The 25,510-nt window shown below is 49.6% G+C and overlaps 1 protein-coding gene and 1 long non-coding RNA gene across 4 annotated transcripts; both read right to left on the bottom strand.

Annotated features, from left to right (window-relative positions):
• Positions 1-1,715: 1,715 nt before the first annotated feature.
• LOC128087261 (uncharacterized) lies at positions 1,716-5,089 on the bottom strand. 3 transcript variants are annotated; one of them, XR_008209724.1, is made up of 7 exons: positions 4,518-4,600; positions 3,834-4,001; positions 3,294-3,436; positions 2,787-2,957; positions 2,205-2,288; positions 2,013-2,084; positions 1,716-1,904 (listed from the first exon to the last, which is right to left on the bottom strand). It is a non-coding gene; the product is annotated as an uncharacterized LOC128087261 (long non-coding RNA). The 3 variants fall into 3 exon arrangements; XR_008209723.1 differs by lacking the exon at positions 4,518-4,600 and adding an exon at positions 5,032-5,087 and having other exon boundaries at positions 1,717-1,904; XR_008209725.1 differs by lacking the exons at positions 3,834-4,001; positions 4,518-4,600 and adding an exon at positions 5,032-5,089.
• Positions 5,090-16,917: 11,828 nt separating this feature from the next.
• LOC128085209 (rho GTPase-activating protein 32-like) lies at positions 16,918-24,083 on the bottom strand. The gene is made up of 13 exons (XM_052692295.1): positions 24,052-24,083; positions 23,625-23,747; positions 22,968-23,045; positions 22,093-22,174; positions 21,244-21,387; positions 20,863-20,965; positions 20,466-20,598; positions 19,855-19,937; positions 19,373-19,480; positions 18,859-19,004; positions 18,191-18,395; positions 17,535-17,620; positions 16,918-17,345 (listed from the first exon to the last, which is right to left on the bottom strand). Exons 1-13 carry the CDS (start codon positions 24,064-24,066, stop codon positions 16,918-16,920), a joined length of 1,734 nt encoding a protein of 577 aa, XP_052548255.1. The 5' UTR covers positions 24,067-24,083.
• Between the last annotated feature and the right edge of the window lie 1,427 nt (positions 24,084-25,510).

Here is a 25,510-nt window from a genome sequence, read left to right as displayed (position 1 = left end):
TGCACGCGATGCCCATCACAGCAGGCACGACAAGCTGGAATGAAAAGAAACACGCTCATATTTTCTCTCTTCACACACCACACTATTGAGAGACTTCTTCAGAACTACCCTTGGCTATCCTCTGGCACAGGCGGGTGCTCTAGAAGCAACCACTCTGTTCACTCCGTTCAAATGGGACAGCCCATTAGGCAGCATTTGACCAAGCAGCTGTCCCTCTGCTAGCAGATGGGGACTGGCACAAAGCAGCAGATGCATTCGCCCAGGGCGCTCTGACAGCGCAGCAGCAGGGCAGTGAGAGGAATCATTGCTGCAGGTGCATCTGCTCCCCGGCCCCGGCTCCCAGCAGCCTCACCACCGGCACCTGCTGCAGCCCCGCACATCAAGGATTTCCTCTGCTCGCATCTCTGCTGTGCTCCCTACAGCTGCCGCGCACACTCTCACAGGCCAAGCGTGCGTGCTTGTGACCTTGGGTCACGCTGTGCAGCTCAGCACAAACTGGGCCTAGGACTCTTTGCCTAAGGGATTGCTTTCCTTCAGACCAGCTGGTCACAGCACCACACACAGCATCCTCCTGAGGGCGGAGCTGCAGGGGAAGGGAAAAAACCCACACGGGACCAGTGTCCCATCAACGCTGGGTGAGGCTGTGTTACCAAACATGGTGCGACACACTGCTGGTCAACCACGTGGGGGGACAAAGCGTGGCACGTACCTGGCAGGAGATCAGAACAAGGTAGACAATTCCTTGAACTCGCAGCTGTTTCTTGTCACTTTGCTCTGTGCTTCCACGAGCGAAAGCTGCACCAAGGGAGCGGATAGAGGAGAGAGAAGGAACAGGTCTGTGAGCTTGCACAATGCAGCAAAGATGACAAGGGAAAAGCCACGGGACAAATGCCATCTTTGTGGATCGCTTGGGAATGCAGGTACTGGCTGAAAGTTACGTCTGATGGACAAGAGTAAGCAGTACGAGCTGCTAGGAGCTCCACCAGCCAGCAGTTTCCAACAGCTCACTGCCCACCCGTCCATCCCACGCTGTCTCAGCTTACCTACAAGATGCTGCACAAGACACAAGGGTTGAAACCGAAGGCAATCAGTCGCTGCACAAGGGCAACAAGCGAGCTACTCACGCAGAGCTCAAGCGCTCCAATGAAGGGACGCAGCACGCACTGCTCCTCCCCTCATTCCAGCCTCTTGTGACATCACTAAGGGCCACCAGGCTGCTCCGCCATGACGACAGGGTGGGGAGGCAAGACCATGTCACAGGACCAGAAGATGCCAACACCGCACCCAACATTCTAGAATCAGTGGGCCCTTGGAATTCTACCTCAGCCCAATCCTGCACAAGCTGCCATGCGGTTGTCATGACCACAGCGCAGGACCCAGCGCTTGCTCCTGTGCAGCCTCGTACGGCTGGCCTCAGGCCGTCCCTCTGCAGGGCCTTCCTGCCCTCGGGCAGATGGACGTTGCTTCCCAACAGCGTACCTCGCAGCGCAGGGCCTATGTACAATCCACACTGCAGTCCTATCGATCTGTATCAAGCTATCTATACCCAGACACACAGTCACCACTACCATCTTCTTTCTGAGCACAGCCTTTTGCTGTGTCAGCCACTCTGCCCAGTTTTGTGTCATCAGCAAACTTGCTGACAGCACATTCCACTCCCTCAGTCAGAGGGAATTTTTCCTTCAGACACCTACCTACCTACCTATCTACTCTTTGCACCACTTCACCCCAACTGATTTTCATAGCTCTCTTCCTGTTGCAGATCTCACTAACAGTATTTTTCTGCAAATAGAGATTCAAAGCATATTAGCTTTATTCTTTTGGCCACACTTACTGAGGGTTTTGTAGTCTTCTCCTGCTTTGTTTCCTCGGATAAAAGCTTGAGTTTTTATAACGTCATTTATCTAGAATGAAAAAAAAACCCACTTAAGTGGAAAAGCCACTTAAACTTGTTAAGGGCAGAGTAAAAAAAAAAAAGTGTCAGATACTGAATTCATTTCACAATCTCTTACGTTGTCTCTGAAATATTGCAGGTGATCTCTGTAACGCCTTCTGCCTTGATACATCCTGGCCAGTGACTGAATCTACAGGAAAGAATCCCAAAGCAGGTCAGATAAAAGTCTTCTCCACAAATATTGCTACCAAAAATGTTGAAGAAAAAAAAAAAAAAAAAAAAAACAAAAAAAAACCATAGCATTTGCTACCTTCACTTCTTGGTCCTTGTGTGCTCGTCAGTAATCCGAACGGATTTGATATGCCTTCCTCTGTTTATAGCCACGCCACTGGGACTGAAAACACACACAAGAAAAAAGGCGACTTTTCAAAGTGAAGAGCAGTAATTTACTATTCGATGCTTCTTTCTGCTGCTCAGTTTCCACTTCCCTTTGGCTGAATAAAATGTAACAGAGACATGCTCATCTTACAAGACATGCCGTAAGAGATATGCAGTGCAGCCTTCACTATTTCTTCCACCACCAGCTGTCGTTGTGAGGGACTTAGCAGCACCCCCAACAAGGACAAAACACAGCTAGAGAACAAATGACTAAAACTAAACAACCAAAAGCACCATCCATTGCACAATTCTCAAGGCCATCTTCAATTCTCCAAACCCACGGACTAATGGGAAGAGGGAGAGAAGTAATTTATACATAGTGATTCCCAGGGAGAAGATAATGAAGATAATTGTGCATGGCAACTGCTTGACTTGAACAAAACGAGTCAGTAAGCGTGCGTGTGGAGAGCAACTGACAAGTACAAGCTTCAAACAGAATTAGGGGATTTCATACCTGCATGCAAGTGATGGCTGGAACTTGCTTCTTCAAAAACCTCATTCTGGAGTTGAATTCCTGACAGACAAGACAGCCTCGACAACGTGCCTGAAGCTTCACCAGCAGGTTCTCTTTGGCCAGCCACAACTGCTCTCGCTCGTATGCTGCCGTGACTCCAGATACAGTGCTCTAGATTAGTGTTATGGTAGGAAGAAGAGCCAGGAAGAGAAAAGGGAGATGCAAAAATGACATGTTACACAGCGGCTTCTGTATTCTGCTCAAGAGAAACTTACAAGTTGCTTTTCGGTGAGCAGCAACACCACCGTCTTGTTCTGGTGATCAAGGTGTGCACATTCTCCACAATAGGACAAAGAGGTGCTGACGTGCAAAGTAGACAACGAACAGGGAAATAAGATACAAAGCTTGCTAACATCACTACTGAGGTGAAACATTACATCTCAAAGTTGCAATAAGGCCTGAAATAGGGGCAACTTCAACTTCAGAGGAAAAGAGCACGTACTTTACCTGCATCTCCTCCCGTGACAGCTGTGTGTCATTCTGCACAAATTCTGTCGGCTCATCCCATCCTCCCTCTCTGGTCCTCACGTTATGATAATGATGACAGCCTCCTCTCACCCAGTGTTTCACCCGTTCACTGCCACTGCCTCCTGAAAGCAGAAATGCTGCTATGTTGAAAGCAAACACCTATCTATCTTCCTCACATACAAATGCTACAAGAAGGAAATGCATGGAGAGGGCCCTTCCTCCAAGCAATAGAAGGAACGCCGCAGATTCCAATGAACCACCGCAAGAACTACCTAAGCACAATATATTCTACAAGTGGGGAATATTTCACTGCTACCTTTTTCATTTCCTTCCTACCTTTTTTTTCTTTCCGTTAACAAAGACTTCAGTTTACAAGGCAGCCTCAATTTCCTATAACATGAGATTCTAACAAGATACCCAGAACGCAAGACTGCTCCTCACATTGCTCCCCCTCTGCTTTCCATTCTACTGGCAATCATCTTGAATTTACTGCACTAGCAGGTAGCTATTGGGGTTCACCTGTGGCCACTTTTCTCCTTTCGACTTCTGCCAACTCTCGCTGGTATGTCTCTGCACACTCTGCAGCGACTCCGTACAGCCCCACATCTGGTGAGCACAAGGCACTCAGGGTAGGGCTGGTATCTCCGTGACCGACTGCTTCATTCACGGCCAGAATGCCTAAGGAAACTTCAACAACAGGAGAGGGCAGGTTACCTGCGCAGTCAGGAGCTCAGTGGCTCACAACAAACTTCAGAGAGCAAGGCACTGTGCCAGTGTACACAAATACCTTCCTGTATTTATGCATAAAAATACTGATTAAAAAAAGACAACTTGGTGTACAACAATCTTTTCAGTACAGTGTGCATCTGTGTATGGCACAGTGTCTGACAGCGCTTTTTTTTGTGCTCTTAGTCCTACCATGGTGCTGATTTATCAACAGTACTTCTCTACAACCTTTTCTCCATTCACTCAGCTGTACTCTGACAACAGCTGTAGTCCAGGCAGCTTCTTCTTGCAGAGCCCTGCTACAGCAGACAACTGACTCAAAAAGCACCTTTCCAGTGACTGCACCGTTCCTAGCAAGAATAGCAACCTGAACACAGAACAGGTTATCAACAAGAACAAGATGAGGAAAGAGCTAACCCAGGGCTACTCCAGAACTCTGTTGCAAACACAGTACAAAATCAACCACAGGTATCTCACCGAAGCAGTAAACACGAGATACAGTCATTTTCAGCACTGAGCAAATGTCTGTTCGCACACACAGAGGTAGAAGGGTATCTGAACAATTATTCAGGCTCAAAGAAACAGACTTTAATCCTGCTTTTGACCAAATGTTCTTGGGCACAGTCCACCTGCCAACTGCACTGATTTGTGTTGTTATCTGCACTTAGTGCAAAAAAAAAAAAAAAAAAAAAGAAAGTACTTTGAGAATTACTTCATAGAATTCAGGCAACAGTACAACACAAATGAAAGCTAAGATGCACCACAACTGTGCACATGAACATCCTCTATTGGGTTGACTACCCAACCACAGACAGACACAGTGATCTTGCTAATGTCAAACACTTGGACAGAGATTCAATAGGTATCTCTGCCTAGGATGTAACACAGTCACAAGCACAACTGAAATGACATATCCTTCCAAAAAGATTTAAAGAATTGAAGTTTAAAGGCTGTGACATTCATTGTGGAAAGAAAAAACTTCTACACCTACCTGAAGCAAACACTTGTATTTTAATTTCCTTTGCATGTGTACATTTCTTGCTTGAGCCAAGGCACAGCTGTTTCATCCTGAGTGTCCTAAAGAGAATATGATGAGGAAAGCATTCGCAGCATGAGGAAAAGAGCGTCACTGGTTGTGCAAAACAAAACCACCACCTCTGAGCAATTGCAGTTTCAAGGGATACAGGAAGCACTTCAGTATCTTTCTAATCAATTTCAACACAAGGCCATAATGGACATTTGTTACTAGCAGAAGCAACTACAGCATTACCAGGCCAAAACTCATCTCAGGACAAGGAACTCCCACCAAGAGTTCCAGCAGTGGTGTCACTCCAACAAACATCAAGGCATCCCAACGCCAAGCAATCTGCACTGCTCAGTCCTAAAGCTGTATCTGCCAATAGGACGTGCCTTTCCAAGGAGCCCAAAAAAGAAAATCACGGAACAATTTAAGATGGAAAGGGACCTCTGAGCTCAGCTGGTACAAACCCCTTGCTCCAGCAGGGACACCGAGAGCACATTATCCAGGACAGACCAGATCCAGATGGCTTCTGAACAACTCCAAAGAAAAGACTCCAGTCCCTCTCTGGTCGACCTCCGCTACTGCTCAGTTACCTCCACTGCAAAGTGCTGCCTGACGTTTAGATGGAACCTCTCGAACCCCAGTTTGTACTCAATGCCTCTTGTCCTTAACTGCATCCTCACTTCCAGCTTTCACATACACTGAAGAGATTCCCTCCAAGCCCTCTCATCTCTAGACTAAAGAGTCTCCTCCCCCTCAGCTTTCCTCTCTGGAGAGCTGTTCCAGTCCCTCAGGCACCTCAGTGGCCCTACGCTGGCCTATCTCCAGTACACTCATGTCTGCTGTCTGGGGGGGCAGGGCAGAACTGGACACAGTACACGAGCAGCCTCACCAGTGCCAAGTGCAAGGATCACCTCTCTGCTGAAGCCTTCCAGGCAGCACGAGCACACTGCCCACTCACAGCCACCTGGCTGTCTGCCTACCAGCACTCCTAGCACTTTTCCTGAAAAGCTTTGTTCTGCTGAGGTGGACACAAACAGAGACTAACAGGAGTCCTTTCCCAGTACCAGGCTGCAAGGAGTTGTTCAGGGAAACTTCATGAAGTGGAAATGCACATACAGGAGCAGCAACCAAAAACTGAGGGGGAACTAACACAACAGCAGGCTGCTCTTGTCCCGTCCACAAAGCTTTGCAGATTTCTGTACCAGCAAATCAAAAAGCACTGCATGTACTGGGGGTAAATACAAATGTACAACAGTAAAAGCATCTCTCAAGTCTCTCTATTAACAGACCATTTGCTGTGGAGTACTGATCACACCGTATCTTATGTTTTGGCTGAAGAAACTCATTAAATAATGTTACACGCAGAAACTGTCCAAGAGACAAGTGTTTAGCAAACCCCAAAATACACATAATGAACAATAGTCCAGCAGCTGCCAAGCACAGCTCCTCCACCCCCACTGTTGCTTCCTGGGGGTTACTATGGAAGGAGATCTGAAGAAGCAATGGCCATCCCTCCAACAACCCCTGATGTGCAAACAGGACACAGGAAACATTGACTTCTGACACGGATTAATAATCCCCCTGCACAAAGAGCCACTATATTCCAGCATGAAGAGTTCTGTGGCAGGACTGACAATTGACATTTCCTTACATACCCTCCACATTACCACTGCTTTGGATTGAAACCTACATCCCTTTAACAAGTCTTATCGGAATGTCCAAGGAGTCCCATGACTGCTTCAGCAATGTAGAAATTCCTGTTGGGAAGGGTGGCAGACTTAGAAGAACAAACTCTTGCACTGCCATCTCTACCAGCACAGTCATCAATCCCAGGACTGTCAAAGCCGTCTGATCTTTCCCGTGCATTTACTGTCACAGTCCCCCAGCAGGGACACGCGCTGTCACACACTGCAGGGTTAACACTTCTCTCACTGCTCATCACGTGAGAAATCGCATCATACGCCAGATCCCCTGCCTTGTGCTGAACTGCAATCCCTCTCAGTCCCAAGCTACACAAGTCACCAGCTAGTAAGCACGTTGACTCAGGACAGCAACTGTTCTACCCACAGTGCTGGTCTGTACCACGATCTCACCATCGCTGAAATTGCTGCCACGTTGCAGGGAGGAGCCCCACATTGAACATATGCCTCAGTGAGGTAATTTCACGTCAACTGAAGTCACCAATCCAGCCTGGCAGAAGCTTACGTGCACACCAAGAACAACTCCTTATTTCATTCTCACTCAGTAGGAGGAAATGCTTCAGCACAAAATGGGTTCCTGAGGAACAAGAACCCTTTCAGGGCCTCTGAGGAAGCTGCTCAGTGATCTTCATCACCAGCGCAGTTTTCGGACACTGCCATCGTGAAGGTTTACACTTAGTCAAAAAAAACAAAGCAAACAAACATACTAAAAAACACCCATGTTGAACACAGTATCATCTCAGTCTCTATGCTAAAATCCCTGCTGGAATTAGAACAATGAGCTCCACAACTGAAAAGATAGTACAAAAAGAAATTAAACACGCGTAGGCAACTGAAAGGAAGCACATCTGCTACTTCTGTGTAAGCATAAGGAAATAAAATAGCATCCCACTCATCTGTTAAAAAAAAAAAATCAGTAGCATGTACACCACAGAATCACAGGGTTGGAAGGGACCTCAAGGATCACGAATCTCCAACCCCCTGCCCGAGGCAGGGCAACCAAACACCACCCATACAGTGTTTCATCTTCCTTCCTAAGCCAGTAAGGTGAGATCATTCTTCCTCTCTCCATTTTCACCTGTACATACAGACCAGTTACACAAAGAGGCAACTCCATCTAAGTCAGGAGAAGTCCTGGGCTACCACAACAGACAACCACCATGCACAAAATGCATAGCATCTGCAGCGTCACCTAGCGAGTGATAGGCATTCATACACATCTTGCTAGAAGCATATATTTTGTTTTCTGTTTTCCCCTCCTTCTGAACAAATTCATCACCTAACAAGTTTTTTTTCCTATTTCTCAAACCTCATTTTTGCTTGATGTAACTACACCTATGGATACATTTAACAAATAGCACTAAAAAATGGAGACTGAACGAGACTTGCATTTGGAAATTCACAGCTATTAGGATAAACACTGCCTTCTTATAAAAACAAATGACACTGAACACATCTCCTCATATCTCCAAAAAGAAGGTACGTCTGCCACTCTGGACGTACAATTAGCTAGAGCAATCCATCTCCAGCAGTTCATATCTTGAAGCCCATCTCTGTAGTTCACCAAGATTCACGTGTTATGCCTGCATCTCTCTTTCCTTCATACAGACAGATCCAAACTGGCCAGGTAACATCAGCTGATAGCATGCAGCGTTCACCCTTTCATTTCCAGATCTGTTTCCCAGCTTTTCTCCCAACGTCAGGAATGCCCTCAGTACACAGATGCAAAGGCTTCTTGAGAGGTACTTTTAACTACACCCACCTGTGCTTTCTCTCTCTTAGCCCGAAGCAGTGTGCCCTGATAATGCTGACCTACCTGTGGGGTTACACCCTCCAGTTTTGCTGCAGGAATCTGTATAAGGCTTGCAGAGCTTTTCTGGTGTCTCCTTCATCCAGCGCCTCGCTGATAAGCCCAACAGCCAAAACTCCTACAGAGAAAGGGATAGAAGAACAAATACAAGATCCAATCCTTATCCAATCCTTTACCATCATCACAAAACTGTGCTTTGGAAGAAAAGTGCTGTTAGTGCTAAACCAAATACCCGCTGAGAATAGCAACATCTTAATAGCAATCATTTTCTACTAGCAAAGAAAGCAAGACCACTTCTCCACCTTCAAGAAGCCACACACTTTTGGACACAGTAATAAATAAAGGAAAAAGGAGAAAAAAGATCCCTCGGGGAGACCACATGAATGGACACATGAATGAGTTCTTCAACACGTAGCTCAAATCCACTAGAAGGGAATTATCAAAACCTCAATGGCCAGGGCTAGTAAGTTACAAGCTTGCAAGAATCCTTCAGAATCAAGCTCTTCACACCAAGCTATAGCTTTGCACAGAACGCCATTCAGAAATACACTGCCTTCACTTCTGAAATACCAGCATTTATTGGATGCATGTACTAGGAGCTGTATTACAACAGATAACAGTGGGTGCTGCCAGGGACAGCGAGGACTACAGCTCAACTAACTGAAAACAGACATAAATAGATAGCTTGCAGTTAGCTAAATGTGAACAAAGCCTGAGTCACACATGCCAAACCTACAGCAAATCACAAAGTCATCTGGCTTGGAATGGACACCCAGAGATCGTGTGATGCAACGTATATTGAATATTCAATTATTGCTTGCTGAAAGAAGCAGCAGTTCAAATCACAGTTGGAGAGTTTACAACAAAGATCTTTCAGAAGAAAGCGAGGAGCTCAGAGTGGATACAACTTGGGTTAAAACACCCAAAGACTGCAGCTTTTTCTTCTGCACGCAGTAGGAGAATCACAGTGTGGAACGTTTTATGGCAGGCACTGCATTTGGACAGAGCAAAGATTAAGGAACAATACACGCTAGGGACACCACAGGAACCAGGATTGCTAAGAAGACCGTACGACTGCTGTAAAAAAGCACCATGTCAAGGACCATTTAACTAACTATGCTTTCTTTAATGACAAGGTCACCTCTGTATTTCACCTAGAAAAGCCCGTTGAGGGCTTTTTGGATTTCAGTCAACTTTTCAGCACCGTTTCTCACAGAATCCTGGACAAAACATCCAACATACGACTAGACAACAATACAATGCAGTGGGTGAATGAGTGGCTGAAGGGTCAGGCCCAAAAAGCCACAGTAAACGAGGTCACATCGCTCTGGCAGTCAGTCACTCCGGGGGTTCCCCAGGGCTCTATTTTAGGGCCAGCTTTCTTGAATGCTTTCATAAAGACTTGGATGTAGGACTAGAAGGTGTTACGAGCAAGCTGACTGACAACACTAAACTGCGAGGAACTGCTGAGTCTGTGGAGGGTGAAGAGGCCTTGCATAGAGATCCTGAGAAATTAGAGAGCTGAGCAATCACCAACTGCAAGAAATTGAGTACGAGCAAGTGACAGATTCTGCACCTGGGAAAGGGCAACCCTGGCTATACACACAGACTAAGGGGGGAGATGCTGGAGAGCAGCCACGATGAAAGAGATTGGAGGGTCCTGGTTGACAGTAAGTTGAATACGAGTCAACAGTGCTCCCACGTAGCCAGGAGGGCCAACGGTATTCTGGAGTGCATCAAGCACAGCACTACTAGCAGGTCAAGAGAAGGGGACTGTCCCACCCTACTCTGCATTGTTGTGGCCTCATCCTGAGTACGGTGTACAGTTTGGGTCACCCCAGTAGGAAAAGGACATAAAACTATTAGAAAGTGTCCAAAGGATGGCTACAAAGATGGCGTAGGGTCCAGAGGGGAACACATACGAAGAGCAGCTGAAGTCCTCAGTCCAGAGAAGAGACTGAGCAGAGACTTCGTGGTGCTCTACAGCTTCCCGACCAGGGGGAGCAGAGGGGCAGGCACTGATCGCTCCCTGGCCAACAACAACAGAAGCCAAGGGAACAGCCTGGAGATGTGACAGGGGAGATCTGAGTTGGATTTCTGTTTCCAGTGGTCCCGCACTGGAACTGCCTCCCCCAGGGCAGCGGTCACAGCAATGAGCTTGCCAGAGCTCAAGAAGCATTTGGACAATGCTCTCAGACAGACGGTCTGATTTTTAGGCGGTCCAGAGCCGAGCCAGGACTTGGACTCCATGATCCTCGTGAGTCCCTCCCAACTTGGGATGCCCCGTGATTCCACAAAACTTGTTACCTACACCAGTGCACAGAGGCCTACTTCAAGAACAGTATGAAGATCTACAGAAAGCCTTCCTTTCACACGTTATTCAAAGTTACAGCTGGTAGTGGACCAAGACTACCATGAGAATTCTTTCTGTCCTGCACTCTGTTTTTTAAACGCACACCATTCCACTTTTTCTGTGAAGCGGGGCCATTGAATTGTTTTCTAACCGTGGATTTCAAGAACGCGGTGAAACGTATTCATGTCATTCTGAATTGTCCTTATTCTTCCACATCAATTGTCATCACCTCTAAATGATGTCTAGCAAAAATCAGCTCTGTGTACATTTTACATATTCACATACCTACTTCTGTTCTCAGTCGTATGCCATCAAACTGGCTTCCCATATACACTTCTATTTATCTCTCACACTAAGAGAGATTGCAGGCAGGACTCCACTGTTTTTACACAGAAGCATACAGTAAGAAAGCAAACAACAACTCAGTATTGTCCAATTTATGCTTTTTCTCTATTTCTTTCTTGACAGAAAACTTGAAATTCAAAATTGGAAACGTGTCCAAGTAGTAGCAATGAGCTGCAGAGAACACTTAACAAAATCCACTCCAAATGTCAGGCCATTCTTCCTCTTCCCTCATTCGGTAGTGCTAGATTTTTTCTGTTCTTACTGTTCTCTACTCTACTGTATTAGTGATTTCACAGCCTAACACACACAAATACCTAATGGTAGGCCTTCTATTAAAACATCTAACATTAACTATTGCTTGCTTCCATGACTGCTAGCGCGCCAGATCTTTCATCTGAAGTTTCCACATCACCAATAACTAGATGAAATGTGTTTCAGTTGAACTGTTGGGCAGTTCGTGTAGAGAATCACAGATCCACCAAAATCACAGGGGTTGGAAGGCACCTCTGGAGATCATGTAGACCAAACCCCGCACTATAAGCAGGCTCACTAACGTAGGTTGCACAGGAAAGCACCCAGGTGTGTTCGGAGTATCTTTGCACAGTGATGTCTAGGCCGTAACAGCATGTTTTGTCTCAGCACCACTTGCATTTCCCTCTCAGTATTATCTTAGCCCAGAGAATGCCTTCCTTTTTTCTGTCCTTCATCTGACAACTCCCCGTCACCTGGGCAGACTACGGTACAGACTGCTTGCTTCCTCCTACAGTGTGCACATACACAGTATGCACACCTTTAGGCATGCTGCTCTCCCCATGAGTGCTGGGGGAAAGTAGGAAAAGAAAGACCTTGCTTACAAAAACACACACACTACGGTTGACACTACTCCATCTCATGAAGAACAAAGGAAAACACACATAGCAACTTTTGACTCAGGAAAGGGCACAGAGGACAAGCAGTCATTATCCTTGATTAATTAGCCAACAGGGGCAGAAAAAGACTACTCCGTGAAACAACAATATGTTACAGCTCCTCATTAGAAAGCATTCTTGACTTTGAAACCAAGTTTCAGGACAGTAGAAGGGTACATGTGGCTATGGCTTCAGGACTTCCTCAGACACTAGATAAGAAGTATCCATGCACAGGGGCACACAAGAAACTGAACATAGTTGCACTGGAACAGGTTGCCCAAGGAGGCTGTGGATGCCCCATCCCTGGAGGCACTCGAGGCCACGCTGGATGTGGCTCTGGGCAGCTTGGTCCGGTGGCTGGCAACCTGCACACAGCAGGGGGGCTGAAACTAGACGATCACTACGGTCCTGTTCAACCCAGGCCATTCTATGATTCTATGAAACACTAACAGGTGAAAGAATTCAAAAGGTTCCTACCAAAACTATGCCATAAGACGTCAACTGATGTCATTATAAAATTCTCTGCCTTTTATGGTTGATGGTTTGGGTTCTCTGTTGTCTCTATGGTTTCAGGGGTTACAGGAGTGTTACAAGAAACGAGGAGCTGGACTACATGAACTTCCAGGCTTCTGCTGTGATGCCTCACAAATACAAGGCTGCAAAACTAGTGCTTTGGTGCACGCATGCACATGGCGTGCACTTGTTTGGCTCACGTGATCAGAGGAACTGAAGCCACACAGGAAGCCCGTGTCTATTTGGAGAGCCAGGAAGCAAGGCAGTCAAGATTCCAGGCTCTGACATCACGTTTAAGCCTCTCTAGGTGATAGCCTTTTCAGGGCAACTCAGCTCCACAAGAAGCAGTGGCAAAAGGCAACTATCTCAGGCTATATGAATCCAGCAACAAGATTGTTCATTGGCATGCACCTACTTTTAGCACACCTTATGATCTAGGATCAGTCTAGCACTAATCAAGCAAAACTTACTTTCATGTTCTTCATGCACAGCTAAGTGCACACCATCCACACGGGACTGGATATCATTCCACATGATAAACTCATTTTCTTCTGCACGCATCTGAGCCTTCAGCTTCATCACATCATCCACACATCTGTCTAAGAACAAAAATCAAAACCAGCAAGTATCACGTCATGAAAAACTGGCCAGGGAACACACAAGACAGCAATGAGAACTAAACACAAAATGGAAGAAGTAACACAAGGGTTAAAACTGACATACACGAAAGAAAGAAGGAATAGGAAAAAGACAAAAGACCGTGAGCAAGGTGGTCAGCTCCAGTGCAAAGCAATCAAGAAAAGCACTGAAACACCACATGACACTTTCAGACAAAAAACACAGGGCAGGAGCTGGCCTGGTGCAATTGAGAACCTCGAAGGGCCACAACATAGCTTTGTTGTGAAACCTTGATAAAGGTCTGAGAGACGGCACTCAGAGCAGATTAGTAAGAAACGGGGAAGGCAAAGACAAGGTGCAAGAACCGAGAGAGAATAAATTAATATTGGAGTAAGCAGGGAAAGAACCTGAAGTGTAAGGGGAAGAAAAGAAAACCGAACCTCTTGGGAATGTAAGCAATATCAAAGACGGACAGGAACCTTCAAAACACTCACCTCTGACAGTTCTCATCCTCAGTGTTTGTCAGCCCTGGGACAGCATTGCTCAGTTGTCTCCATACTGCACTCACATCCCCTGAACCCAAAGCCCTGATCATCACAGCCACAGAAGAGAGCATCTCTACAGCAACAGATAATTCTGCATGGCTGAGGTTACCCTGCATACAAAGGGGAATACAGATCAATTACACTTGCTCTGCAAAACTACTGCTAGAGCACCAAGAGATTCAAACAGAATCTCACAGTGCCGAGTAGCTCAAGACTTCAAGATGAAGCATCCCGTCAGAACAGACTAAGCATCAAGGCAGTTCTACCAACACTCAAGACAGGCACGTTTAGTGAAACAGACAAGGCAGATTTGGTGATCCATATCAATTCACAGACATCAGAAGGCATTACTGACATCATGGCTTTGTTGCTGCAAGGCGGCCAGCTCCTTGGGATAAAGATCGGCAGCAAATGCATAAACCTCTGCTAGCTGGGCCTCTGGCTTCATCATTTCTGCCACAGTCTTCTCTGCATCACCCATTCTAATTGCTGCATTAGTTCTGCTCGCTGCTGCCAGCCCCAGCAGTTTGAAGAGGCAGCACATCAAAGAGGCAGCATGACAACAACGGCGGCAGACAGTTGGGCTCCCAGTCATGCAAGCACTTGTACTGCATTCAATAGTAAGAACCTAACCTAAAAAAAACAACTTCATTCCCTTATAGGTTTTCCAATCAGTTATTTACCCAACTAGTCCTGCATTACTGTAAACAACCAGACTACATAAGGCCCTCTTTAAAGTAAGACTCATTTGTAAACCAGTTTACCTGTTGTCTGATTATCAGAGGACTGTCTCACCAACTTCTGCCAAGAAGAAGCCTCAAAACTGTCCATGTTTTCCATCGGTAGTTCATCACAACTTTTCCTTCCAGTATCTATGACTGGTCGGGGCAGTACCAGGCATTCTACAGTGTTCTCTACACCCTACAGTGCTTGCACTTGAACACAGCACCAATGGGAAAATAAACATCAAGCAGCACGGAGAACCAGGAAGGCACTTGGAAGGCAACCTCCTAGTTCCTACACCTGCACCATCTCCCTCTTGTCATTTCAACCACCTGTAACCAGATCCCTATCAGCTTTCTTTTCATGTGTTCTAAATCGAACTAATTGCTATTGTACAGCCAGAATTAAACACTGAAAGCTTCTGGAACTTTCTCCACAAGAGAGTTTTGCATGGTGTCAGAAGCACCTGAGTAAAAAAAATCCAGCCACTGTGATCTACGTTTTATTTGCTATCTGATACCTAGAAACAGCCATGACAAAACAAGCTGAAAGTTCCATAGCTCAAATCAAGTAAGCCTTATGTCAGTAGTCAACAGGTCAGCTAGTTTTAACACCTCACGGAGCAACCCAGATTTCTGTCACAGTCCATGGAACAAAATTTAACACAAACTGCCTAGGAAAAGAATTATTGAAGGCAGACACAAGTCCCATGCTGCTCCGCATTTCATCTCATCTGCTGTTATCTCAAGCAGTATTTTGAAGAGCTCGACAGAAGACAGAGCCAGCTGTCAGGATTCTTTTCCATGTTCCCGTAGCCTAAAACTACTTGAAGAACATCCACGACAGTCTGACATAGCCCTGCTATAACCTCATGTGAACACCAACACTGCGCTTTCCCATCCTGCTGATCACACCCCACAGCAACAGCAACATCAGCTCATTCAGTGCAAATAGCTGCGGGCCCCAGGCCTGGATGCAGCGCTGCACATGAGGCCTCAAAGGAGCTGAGTCGATGGGGACAATCACCTCCCTCTCCCTGCTGGTCACCCCTTTTGCAATGCAGCCCAGAACAGAGGCTTCATTTTTTATACAAATCCACATACCCACGCCTACAGTCCCCCCACAATGCACTACAGCTTCATATTCCTTCCTCCCTACAGCTCCCAACAGCCCCCAATAGTCCCCTATGACCCTATGGCCCACCACAGCCCCCTATCTCCCTATACACCACCCTTAGAGCCCCGTATCTGACTCTCACCCCCAACAGCTCCCCATAACCCCTACATCCCCTCACAGGCGCCTACAGCCTCACATCTCGCTATATCCCTCCCTCCCCCCCCCCCCCCCCCCCCCCCCCCCCCCCCCCCCCCATCGCCCCCCCCATCGCCTCCCCGCAGCTTCCTAGAGCCCCCACAGCCCCTCTCCCCGCCCCGGCACCGCTCTCCCGCTCACCTCCGGCACAGCTGTCCTCAGCACTCGCTCCCGAGCTGCCGCGGCTTCTCTCTCGGTGCCGCCCGGACAGCTCCGGCTGCCGCCGCGGTCTCCTACGGGGCGGCACAGGCGGCTGCAGCGGCGCTCTGCGAGGAGAGCCGCGCCTCCAACAGCCGGCCCCCAACGTTCGCTCCCGCGCACGGCGCCTCAGCCAATGGCAGCCGGCGGCGCTGCCGCGGACCGACGAGAGCCCGGGGGTGGAGCGGCGCTGCCGCGGACCAATGACAGACCGGGGGGCGGGGCGGCTGCTGGTCAGGGTGAGCTCCTCGTGCCTCAGCGCGGTGCTGGCAGATGTGGAGATGATCTGCATGGCCAGCTTGTAAGTGGGAGCCAGGAGCCAACGCAGCTGCAGGAGCAAGGTGCTAGGGAGCAGCCAAGGTGTCAAAACGCATCCAAAAGCCCTGGAAAGCATCACAAAGCCACAGCCAGGAAGCTTGCGTGATATGGTTTAGTGCTAGTGGTGGCAATGGTGATGAGGAGACGGTTGGACTGGATGATCTTAGAGGTCGTTTCCAACCTTGTGTGATTCTTGATTCTTGGGATTATCATTAGCCATATCCAGAATGCTAGAGATTGTCAGCTGCCATACCAAATCGTAGGCAGAGCTCTCGCTGCAGACAAAGCAGGAACAAACGAGAAGCTCTGCTGCACGCACTCCACAGCCATCACGTTGCAAGCTGAGGTGCCTTACTGTGTGTTGCATTCATCCCAGTCTCCTTGAATGAAGACTCCACAGGCACTCAAGGTGTTGAGTGAGTATAAGTGTGCTTTTATTAGTAAAGGAAAAGACAGGAGGGCGTGAGAGGTCCAGGTAAAGATGGAAATCGTCCTCTCTTGGGTGGAAAGCTCATGGACAGAGTGGCTCAGCGCTGTCAGTGTTGACGTCCGGTGCCTGGGACTGGAGGCCTGATTCTAAGCCCCCCTCCAAAAGGCTCTGCTGCTCCTCGCTGATGCTGACCTTCTCCTCAAAGGCGGTGCTGCTGTCGGAGCACTCGGGCTCTGCTTGGGCTGGGCTGCACTGCAGAGGCACCGGGTCACAGTCCAGGCTGATGCCTGTGGTGTCTGGCAGGCTCAGGTCAGCATCTTCAGCACAGCCGGGAGAAATGAGGGCTTCAACTTGGATGAGCTCCTCGTGTCCATCACTGTTGTTATGCGGCAGGCTGTCAGCTGAACCGCAGCCATTTGTGCTTCCCAAGAGCTCTCCATTGGTGGAAGCACACAGCCCAGCATTGCTACTTGTTCTGGCACATCTGGGTTGACAAGAGCTCGAATCACCTATAAAAGAATGAACAGGGGTTGGTGTCCAACTCTCACAAGCTGAATTACAAACGTGGTTCTTGATCAGGGGAGATCTGAAGGTGCTAGGTATGGGCTGGATAGCTAGAAGGAGATACAAGCCCACTGCCAGCAAGAATTCTACGTTGCTGAGAAGCAGGGTGTTGAAAGCTGGATTTGCACCCTTACCTGCCAGCACTACAACGTCTGTCTCTGAGGGCTCCCTGGGATGGTGCTGCCGTTGGTCTTTGGCCACAGAGGATGGTTTCCCCAGGCTGAAGCAGGAACAGCAACAGCCAGATGGTGATTCCTTCATCCTGCTGGGTGCACTTGGTCTGGAGAGAGGAAACAGGGAATGGTGTGAGTTGTGCGTGGAACTCCAAAAGCATCTCTGACTCTGACAGCTCATCGGCCCCATCTCACTGCCATGTCTAGTTTCTCGTGCCAGCAGGTCTGACCAACAGCTCTGCTTCGAGGAGAATCGGAATTGGATTCAGGCACGTGGCCCTGAAGTCCAGAAAACCCCAACGTTTCCAGGTACAGCCAGCACAGGCCAGGACAGACGTCAGCGTGGCTTCATGCAGCTCGTGACTGCCTGCCCAGCAAGGAGGGAATGCCAGCCTTGTGTGGCTAAACTCAGCCCGGCGGGCAACTGAATGTGAGTTCTGTCTCACAGTGCAAAGGGAGTGGAGATTCACTGCAACACTTCAGGCACCATCAGTTTAACTGAGTTTCAGCAAGCTTTGGCTCTAGAAATAATGGGGGGGGAAAACAACACAAAAAGAAACCACAAAAACCCACCCAAACAATGATGAGAAGGTACTGGAAAAGGAAGTCCTCTTTACCTTTCAGATGGAAAGTCGATGATGGTGTGGAATTTGCCCCGTACAGCTTTGGGGCCTTCTTCCACCTCTATGTCCCTGCTCACTATCACAGCAACAGGAGAGCTGCTGTGGCCTCGCCTCCGTGCCTGCGCCTCCTCCAGGCTGAGCAGCTCTGTGGCAGGAGAAGACGCCTGCACAGACTGGGGCCCTGAGAGAGAACTGTGCCCTGGAAGGGAAAACCACAGGTGAGAGCCAGGATCAGAAAGCGGCAGCACAGCCATCGCAGGTCCGGGAGCTGCTGTGTTTTCCTCAGACTTGCTTAACCGAGCCGCTGCAAGAAGAGCAGCTCAAAACAACCATGTGCTCAGAGGTGTGTCTATGGCAAAGGATGCAGTCATAATTAGGAGCAGCTCCCTGTATCGAAACAGGCAAACACAATCCCTAGAAAATGGGGGCAGGGAACTGAGAAAGCTTCGCTGCCACACTTTCACCAAGCTTCACCAGATTTCTCCTTGTCACGTTTGGGCTTGCACATTCTCAGCATCCAGCAACTGGACGCCAGATTCCAATCTAAGCCCAGAAGTCTGCTGTTCCCTCGACAGGAAAAGTGTATTTCAAAGGACTTGGAAAAGGCCTGCATTTGATCCAGGTGTCTGAACAAGATGAAGCTAATGGAGGAAGACACTCACCTGCTCCATCTGCGATGTCAGGTCCAGATGTGGAGCAGAAGAGGACGTCTGTGTGGTCGATGATGAATTCCACCACGGCCGACTGCGTCTGCAGTTCCGTGCAGGCAGCTCTCCCGCTGGCGCAGGCAGACTCGCTCTGCTGTGATCTGTAGAAAAGGCAGGTTTTAGAAGTCATTCAGCCAAGATCGCTTCCCCGGGTCTGAATTACTGCAGCCCAAAGCTGTCAAACTGGGCTCCAGAGACTTCCGCAGTAGGCAATCAGTGATGCCACTGAAAAAGTTCTCCTGGCTGATCAAGGACACACCAGTCCCATCTAAACAAGAGAGCAGCAATGCTCAGCTAGAAATTGTGCCCACGCGGGGTTGGAGAACAGTCCAGGCTCCTGCTCTGCTGTCAGCCACTCACTGCACATTTTACAGGAGAAGAGCACATGTGGTGCAGAAGAAGGGAGGACTGCTTTATTCTACTGGAGAACAGATGTAAGCGTTCTGTTGAAATGGAAAAAGAAGTTTACCTTAGGAGGTTTGGAGCCCACACAATGGCTAAGTTCTTAGCGTGCATGTTGGTGACAGAGCTGTTCGCAGACAGGCAGGCCAAGTGTCTCATCAGGAACACCAGGGTCCTGGGAAACAAGAGAGGCAAATGTTCAGCACCAGCCAGCATGCCGTGCTGCCACTCACAAAGCAAACCTCAATTCACACTAGTTGTTATTACTGCTACTGATGCTGAAGATGAAGTAGATCCAACTTGACCAAGTGCCACGCTGCAGCACCCAGCACCAGCACAGCACAGCCACAGCCATCAGCTGCACCAAGCCTACCCCCGTGCCCAGGAACTGACCCAATAAATTAACCCTGTAAATTAAACCGGTGCAGCCTTCAACCGCTTCAACATACCCAGGCATCGTGTTGCTCACGTGAGACAAAGCCTGGAATCGCACCATTGCCCTCTGAAGTGCAGCAGGGCTGAGCTCAGCAGGCTGAGGGCAGCACTGACCTGTAGTGAGGAGCGGGCAGCTGCTGGATGACGTCCCGCATTCTGACCAGCCGCTCCTCCTCTGTAGTGGCACCAACAGCATCCTGGAAAAGGGCAGAAAGGGATTGAGACACAAATCAGGCGAGATACCTGCCGCAGGGTCGGGAACCATGGGCACAGCGCGCTGCTGGTCAGCACTGAGAAAGATTTTAGGCCTCCCCAGAGGCATCTGGCAAACATAGCGGCACGCAGCTGGTGCCACCAAGGCCAAGGAGTCCAAGCACCGGGCCGGTTTACAGCCTGGTTGGGCAGCTCAGCTCCTCGCAGGGGGCATTCATCTCCAAGTACGCTTGGCTATTAATCCCCTTCCTGTTCCAGAAATAGCTGGGGAATAGCAAAAAACAAACAAACAAACAAACAACACAGGAATTCTCGCAAGCACTGTGAATATGGAAATAACCACCTCCTGGGGCCACCAGAAGCGGCATCAGCACGATGCAGGATGTGGCAAAGACATGCGAGTAAACCCCATGGGGCTAACAGAAGAAGGGCCTCAGAGCTGGGGCACTGCTGCAGCCATCTCCCAAGAGGCCCAGCGAAGAGGGAAAGGAAAGGCGTTGCCTCGTGCTTACCGAGAACTTGTCGTACAGCTGGTCGGTCAGCAGGGGGGTCGGGAGCTCCCTGAAGTACATTTTGCAGAGGGAGCTCGCGCTGTGAACGTCGCGGACGGTTAGCTCAGGAACCTGCTCACACTCAAATTCCTGGCTGCAGAGAAGGACACGAAAGCGGTTGAGAAAGAGGAAAGCAAGTCAAAAGCCACACCCAATGCAATCAAGAGTTGGAAGGGCTTCCTGATGTACAGGAGAACACAAACACTCGGCCACCAGCACCACGTCAGCCGTGCTGGATGGGATGTTCCCAAAGGAGACCTTTTCTCTGTGCTAAGGCATTGCCCGCAGGCCTCTGAACGCCCGCAACAGGGCACGTGCCCCTGCTGGCAGCTGTGTCTGTCAGTCGCAGCACTCTTACCGCAGTCTCTGGACGTTGGACGCCACGCCGGACAGGCGGTATATCCCCTGCACCACGCCATGCTGCTCGATGAACTCGGCGCAGCTCTGGAGGACCTGGGGGACTAAAGAACACGTGCCGGCGGTTACTGGAGCTCCTTAGTCAAGTCCTGCCTCAGGCTGCGCTCCCGTCACATCCCATCCACTAAGCCCAGCCGGGCTTGGCTGAAGCAAATACAAACGTGCTTGTCTCTTGGGAGCATTAGCCTCACTTCATCTTTCAGCCATCAACTCCCATTCCCCGTTTCTCCACTGGTATCAACCTGCCCCTTGCTACATACCATCTCCCTTTCATCGTTAGGTTCTCAAACAGGGAAGCTCTCAGGAATGGGCTGTCCCTTACCATCACGACCAGAGTGAAGAAGATGCTCTCCCAGGTCACGGCCGAACACCCTCTCCTTCTCCACCTCCCGCTCTTTCCGTTGCTTTGGGCGGGCCTTCACCACGGAACGAAGGAAGGTGAGGAGCTTGCCGCGCTTCTTTGGCACTGCACAACAAAAGGAAGAAACCAGTTCATCTCAGGTTTGGCTCCGTTGGACGAGGCCGAGCACAACACATTCTACAGAGCACCTCAAAACGGGAAGAACATGATGAGCAAGTGCGTACCAAAATGGATTTTCCCCAACCCTGGATGAGTCCAAGGCCAGACTGGATGGGGCCCTGGGCAGCCTGGTCCAGTCCCACTTTAAACGTGGAGCTTGGTTGGCAGCCCAGCTTGAGGCAAGGGGGCTTGGAGCTTGATGATCCTCGAGCTCCCTTCCACGCCAAGCCATTCTACAAGGATTCTAGGATTTCCCCAACTCCAGTCATAAAACACAGCAGGACTGGGCCAAATCTCTGCACGTTCTGATGGAGTTGAATGCACTCCTCTTGCTTAGCTTGCTCAACCTGGGCATTAAGGACCCTCTTGAAAAGCCACGTTCTGATCAAGCGTGTCACTAGCACAACCAGACCTCTATCTGTCCACCAGGGACGCTGGCTGTTCTCAGCCTCGTACGGACTTGCCGGAGAACTGCCTTGGCCTTCCCTCATTCTCACTGCCTACAAAACACCAGCCATACGCCCCGTGCTATGCAGGAAGGATTATCAGCACAGAGGATAAGGGGGGAAGGATAAGGGAGGTATTAAACATGGAACACACCCAAAAAAGACTCCATTTTGCTTCCCTGCACCATCAAATGTCTCATCGTACCTGGCTTTGGCACTGAATTGATGAGAGACTCCGGGATTTTTCCGTTAATGAGCTCCACACACTCACCAGGGAAAAATCCAACCTGTAACAAGAGGAAGAAGAGACGTGCAATACTGAAGGCAGCGTTTCTCAGGCCTGAACTGTTCAAACATCACATTTTCCTCATCACGTGCCTGCCGGATGCTCCGTAAGACAATCCAACCAAAAAATGGCCTGCTTAAAATTAATAATTATTCCAAATTGGCAGGCAAATATCCATAAAACTGTGTATGGAGCGGGGAAAGGACAAGTATGCTATGCACCCCTAAATCTCAAGCGTGCCCGAAGGGAAAGACTTCATACAGAAGCTATATATTATGATAGATTGATGCAGATAGATCTGAGTTGGCACAGCCTATGAACTTTCTGCTTGCTGACTGAGATGCAGCTGCCATCCCCAGCTCTGAGCTACCCAGCGTTCTGCAGCCAGCAGCAGCAGCAAGCACACAGAGGCTCTGTTACCCTGCCTCATCTCAGCTGACAGGCAGCGACTTCCTAAAAGACGCTGACTTCACCTTCTGCATGGGTGCAAGCACAAGTGCTCAGAGACACTGAAACACGTGTCCTAGCTGCTGCATTTCCAAAGGTGCGGTTCAGTGGCCGTGACCTGATGCACGCTGTGAGGGCTCTTCTTTCTAAGTTAACTGAGGAGGCAGTTTCCTACAAAGACCAACTTTCAGCTCTGGCCTAAGCCCACAGCAAAAGGGAAAGTCCTCTGACACCAGCACAAGGAAACCATTTTCCATGTGGAGCCATGCTGTGCAGGCAGGGCAGCTCTAAGCTGAGATTCCTGCCTCGACCGAAGTTGCGCTCTCACGTCTGAAGCTTGGGCCTACCTGAAAGCCGTGCTTGCCTCTCCAGCGGGGGCTCAGCTCCTGAGGCGGCATCTCGATGACGCACACGAGGTCTCCCACCTGCAAGAGATTGCAACGTCAATCCCAGCTTCAGCACGGCTGGGAGGAAAGCGCAGCTCAAATGACTGCATTCTTCTGCACTGCCCAATATCGTCAAGCTTGAGAGCCATTGCACCAGTGCAGCTCTTCAGGCATTTGCAGTCGTACAACTGAACGTGCAAGTAGAAGAGTCACTCCAATACACAACATACAGAATTCAGCTGTTCAGTATGAAATGGTTCTCAGAAGCAGCAGGCTCTTTGCCAAAGGGAGAGCTCCAATTAAACCGCAGGCATAAGTCAGCCAAACAGATCCTGAACAGATCTGCACACTCCATACACTGCTCTGCCATTGCTCAGAGACCAGGCTACCACACCGGGCAGTAGCTCTTGGATCACAAGATTCCAATGCCAAATAGAGCCATAGTTCAGAGATGGCTGAACTCCTCCCTGCATCCAACCCAGTGCAAGTCTAATCTGGAGCCGCACCTTCTGAGCTTCACCTCACCAAACATTCGGAAGGTGTCTGAGAATATTCCTGATAGCTTCACACGTTATACTCTTCTGTACAGGACAACAAGGAACGCCCTTAACTGCTTACCTCCAAGGAGAGTTCACCCGGTGCCTGGGCAACGTATCTCTTAATAACGTGGGCAGCAGCAATAGCTGGGATATTAAGAGATGACTCCTCACGGACCAGCAGGGGCTTCCCGTTGTTCTCAGCCTGAAACACAGAGCACAGGCCACGGTGAGGAGCTGAGGGCAAACGAGGAGGATTTCAGGCTGAGGAGCATGTCAGCAGAGAAAGCTGCAGGAAGTGCACTCCGTCCTTATCATGGGCACACAAGAAGGAACGGCAAGGCTAAGAACATGCCCGCAGCAAGGAAAGAAAGCCTTGAAGGCAGCTTTTCAGTGACACCGATAGAGCCGCAAGGATTCGCTCTCTTGAAAAGCAGGAGAGCACATCTGCAGCTCACTCTGCTGGCTCAAATCAGGGAACAAAGACCAATCAGAGCTCCACACTCTACCTCCATCCGTGTCATGCCAGGCTCACAGCTGATCTCGCTGCACGCGATGCCCATCACAGCAGGCACGACAAGCTGGAATGAAAAGAAACACACTCATATTTTCTCTCTTCACACACCACACTATTGAGAGACTTCTTCAGAACTACCCTTGGCTATCCTCTGGCACAGGCAGGTGCTCTAGAAGCAACCACTCTGTTCACTCCGTTCAAATGGGACAGCCCATTAGGCAGCATTTGACCAAGCGGCTGTCCCTCTGCTAGCAGATGGGGACTGGCACAAAGCAGCAGATGCATTCGCCCAGGGCGCTCTGACAGCGCAGCAGCAGGGCAGTGAGAGGAATCATTGCTGCAGGTGCATCTGCTCCCCGGCCCCGGCTCCCAGCAGCCTCACCACCGGCACCTGCTGCAGCCCCGCACATCAAGGATTTCCTCTGCTTGCATCTCTGCTCTGCTCCCTACAGCTGCCGCGCACACTCTCACAGGCCAAGCGTGCGTGCTTGTGACCTTGGGTCACGCTGTGCAGCTCAGCACAAACTGGGCCTAGGACTCTTTGCCTAAGGGATTGCTTTCCTTCAGACCAGCTGGTCACAGCACCACACACAGCATCCTCCTGAGGGCGGAGCTGCAGGGGAAGGGAAAAAACCCACACGGGACCAGTGTCCCATCAACGCTGGGTGAGGCTGCGTTACCAAACATGGTGCGACACAGTGCTGGTCAACCACGTGGGGGGACAAAGCGTGGCACGTACCTGGCAGGAGATCAGAACAAGGTAGACAATTCCTTGAACTCGCAGCTGTTTCTTGTCACTTTGCTCTGTGCTTCCACGAGCGAAAGCTGCACCAAGGGAGCGGATAGAGGAGAGAGAAGGAACAGGTCTGTGAGCTTGCACAATGGAGCAAAGATGACAAGGGAAAAGCCACGGGACAAATGCCATCTTTGCGGATCGCTTGGGAATGCAGGTACTGGCTGAAAGTTACGTCTGATGGACAAGAGTAAGCAGTACGAGCTGCTAGGAGCTCCACCAGCCAGCAGTTTTCAACAGCTCACTGCCCACCCGTCCATCCCACGCTGTCTCAGCTTACCTACAAGATGCTGCACAAGACACAAGGGTTGAAAACGAAGGCACTCAGTCGCTGCACAAGGGCAACAAGCGAGCTACTCACGCAGAGCTCAAGCGCTCCAATGAAGGGACGCAGCACGCACTGCTCCTCCCCTCATTCCAGCCTCTTGTGACATCACTAAGGGCCACCAGGCTGCTCCGCCATGACGACAGGGTGGGGAGGCAAGACCATGTCACAGGACCAGAAGATTCCAACACCGCACCCAACATTCTAGAATCTGCGGGCCGTTGGAATTCTACCTCAGCCCAATCCTGCACAAGCTGCCATGCGGTTGTCATGACCACAGCGCAGGACCCAGCGCTTGCTCCTGTGCAGCCTCGTACGGCTGGCCTCAGGCCG

Source organism: Tympanuchus pallidicinctus, unplaced genomic scaffold (assembly GCF_026119805.1).
Source record: "Tympanuchus pallidicinctus isolate F22 unplaced genomic scaffold, pur_lepc_1.0 scaffold3, whole genome shotgun sequence".
NCBI classification, from domain to species: Eukaryota; Metazoa; Chordata; class Aves; order Galliformes; family Phasianidae; genus Tympanuchus; species Tympanuchus pallidicinctus.
The sequence above is the reverse complement of the archived record's forward strand: the minus strand, read 5'-3'. Positions and strand labels throughout refer to the sequence as shown.

Excerpts from the sequence above, each read along its gene's own strand:
- LOC128085209 (XM_052692295.1), bottom strand. Across the intron at positions 21,388-22,092 it reads CAATTCAGTGCCAAAGCCAG|TGCCAAAGAAGCGCGGCAAG; the intron begins GTACGATGAGAC and ends TTTGTTGTGCAG. Across the intron at positions 17,346-17,534 it reads AGACGTTGTAGTGCTGGCAG|GTGATTCGAGCTCTTGTCAA; the intron begins GTAAGGGTGCAA and ends ATTCTTTTATAG.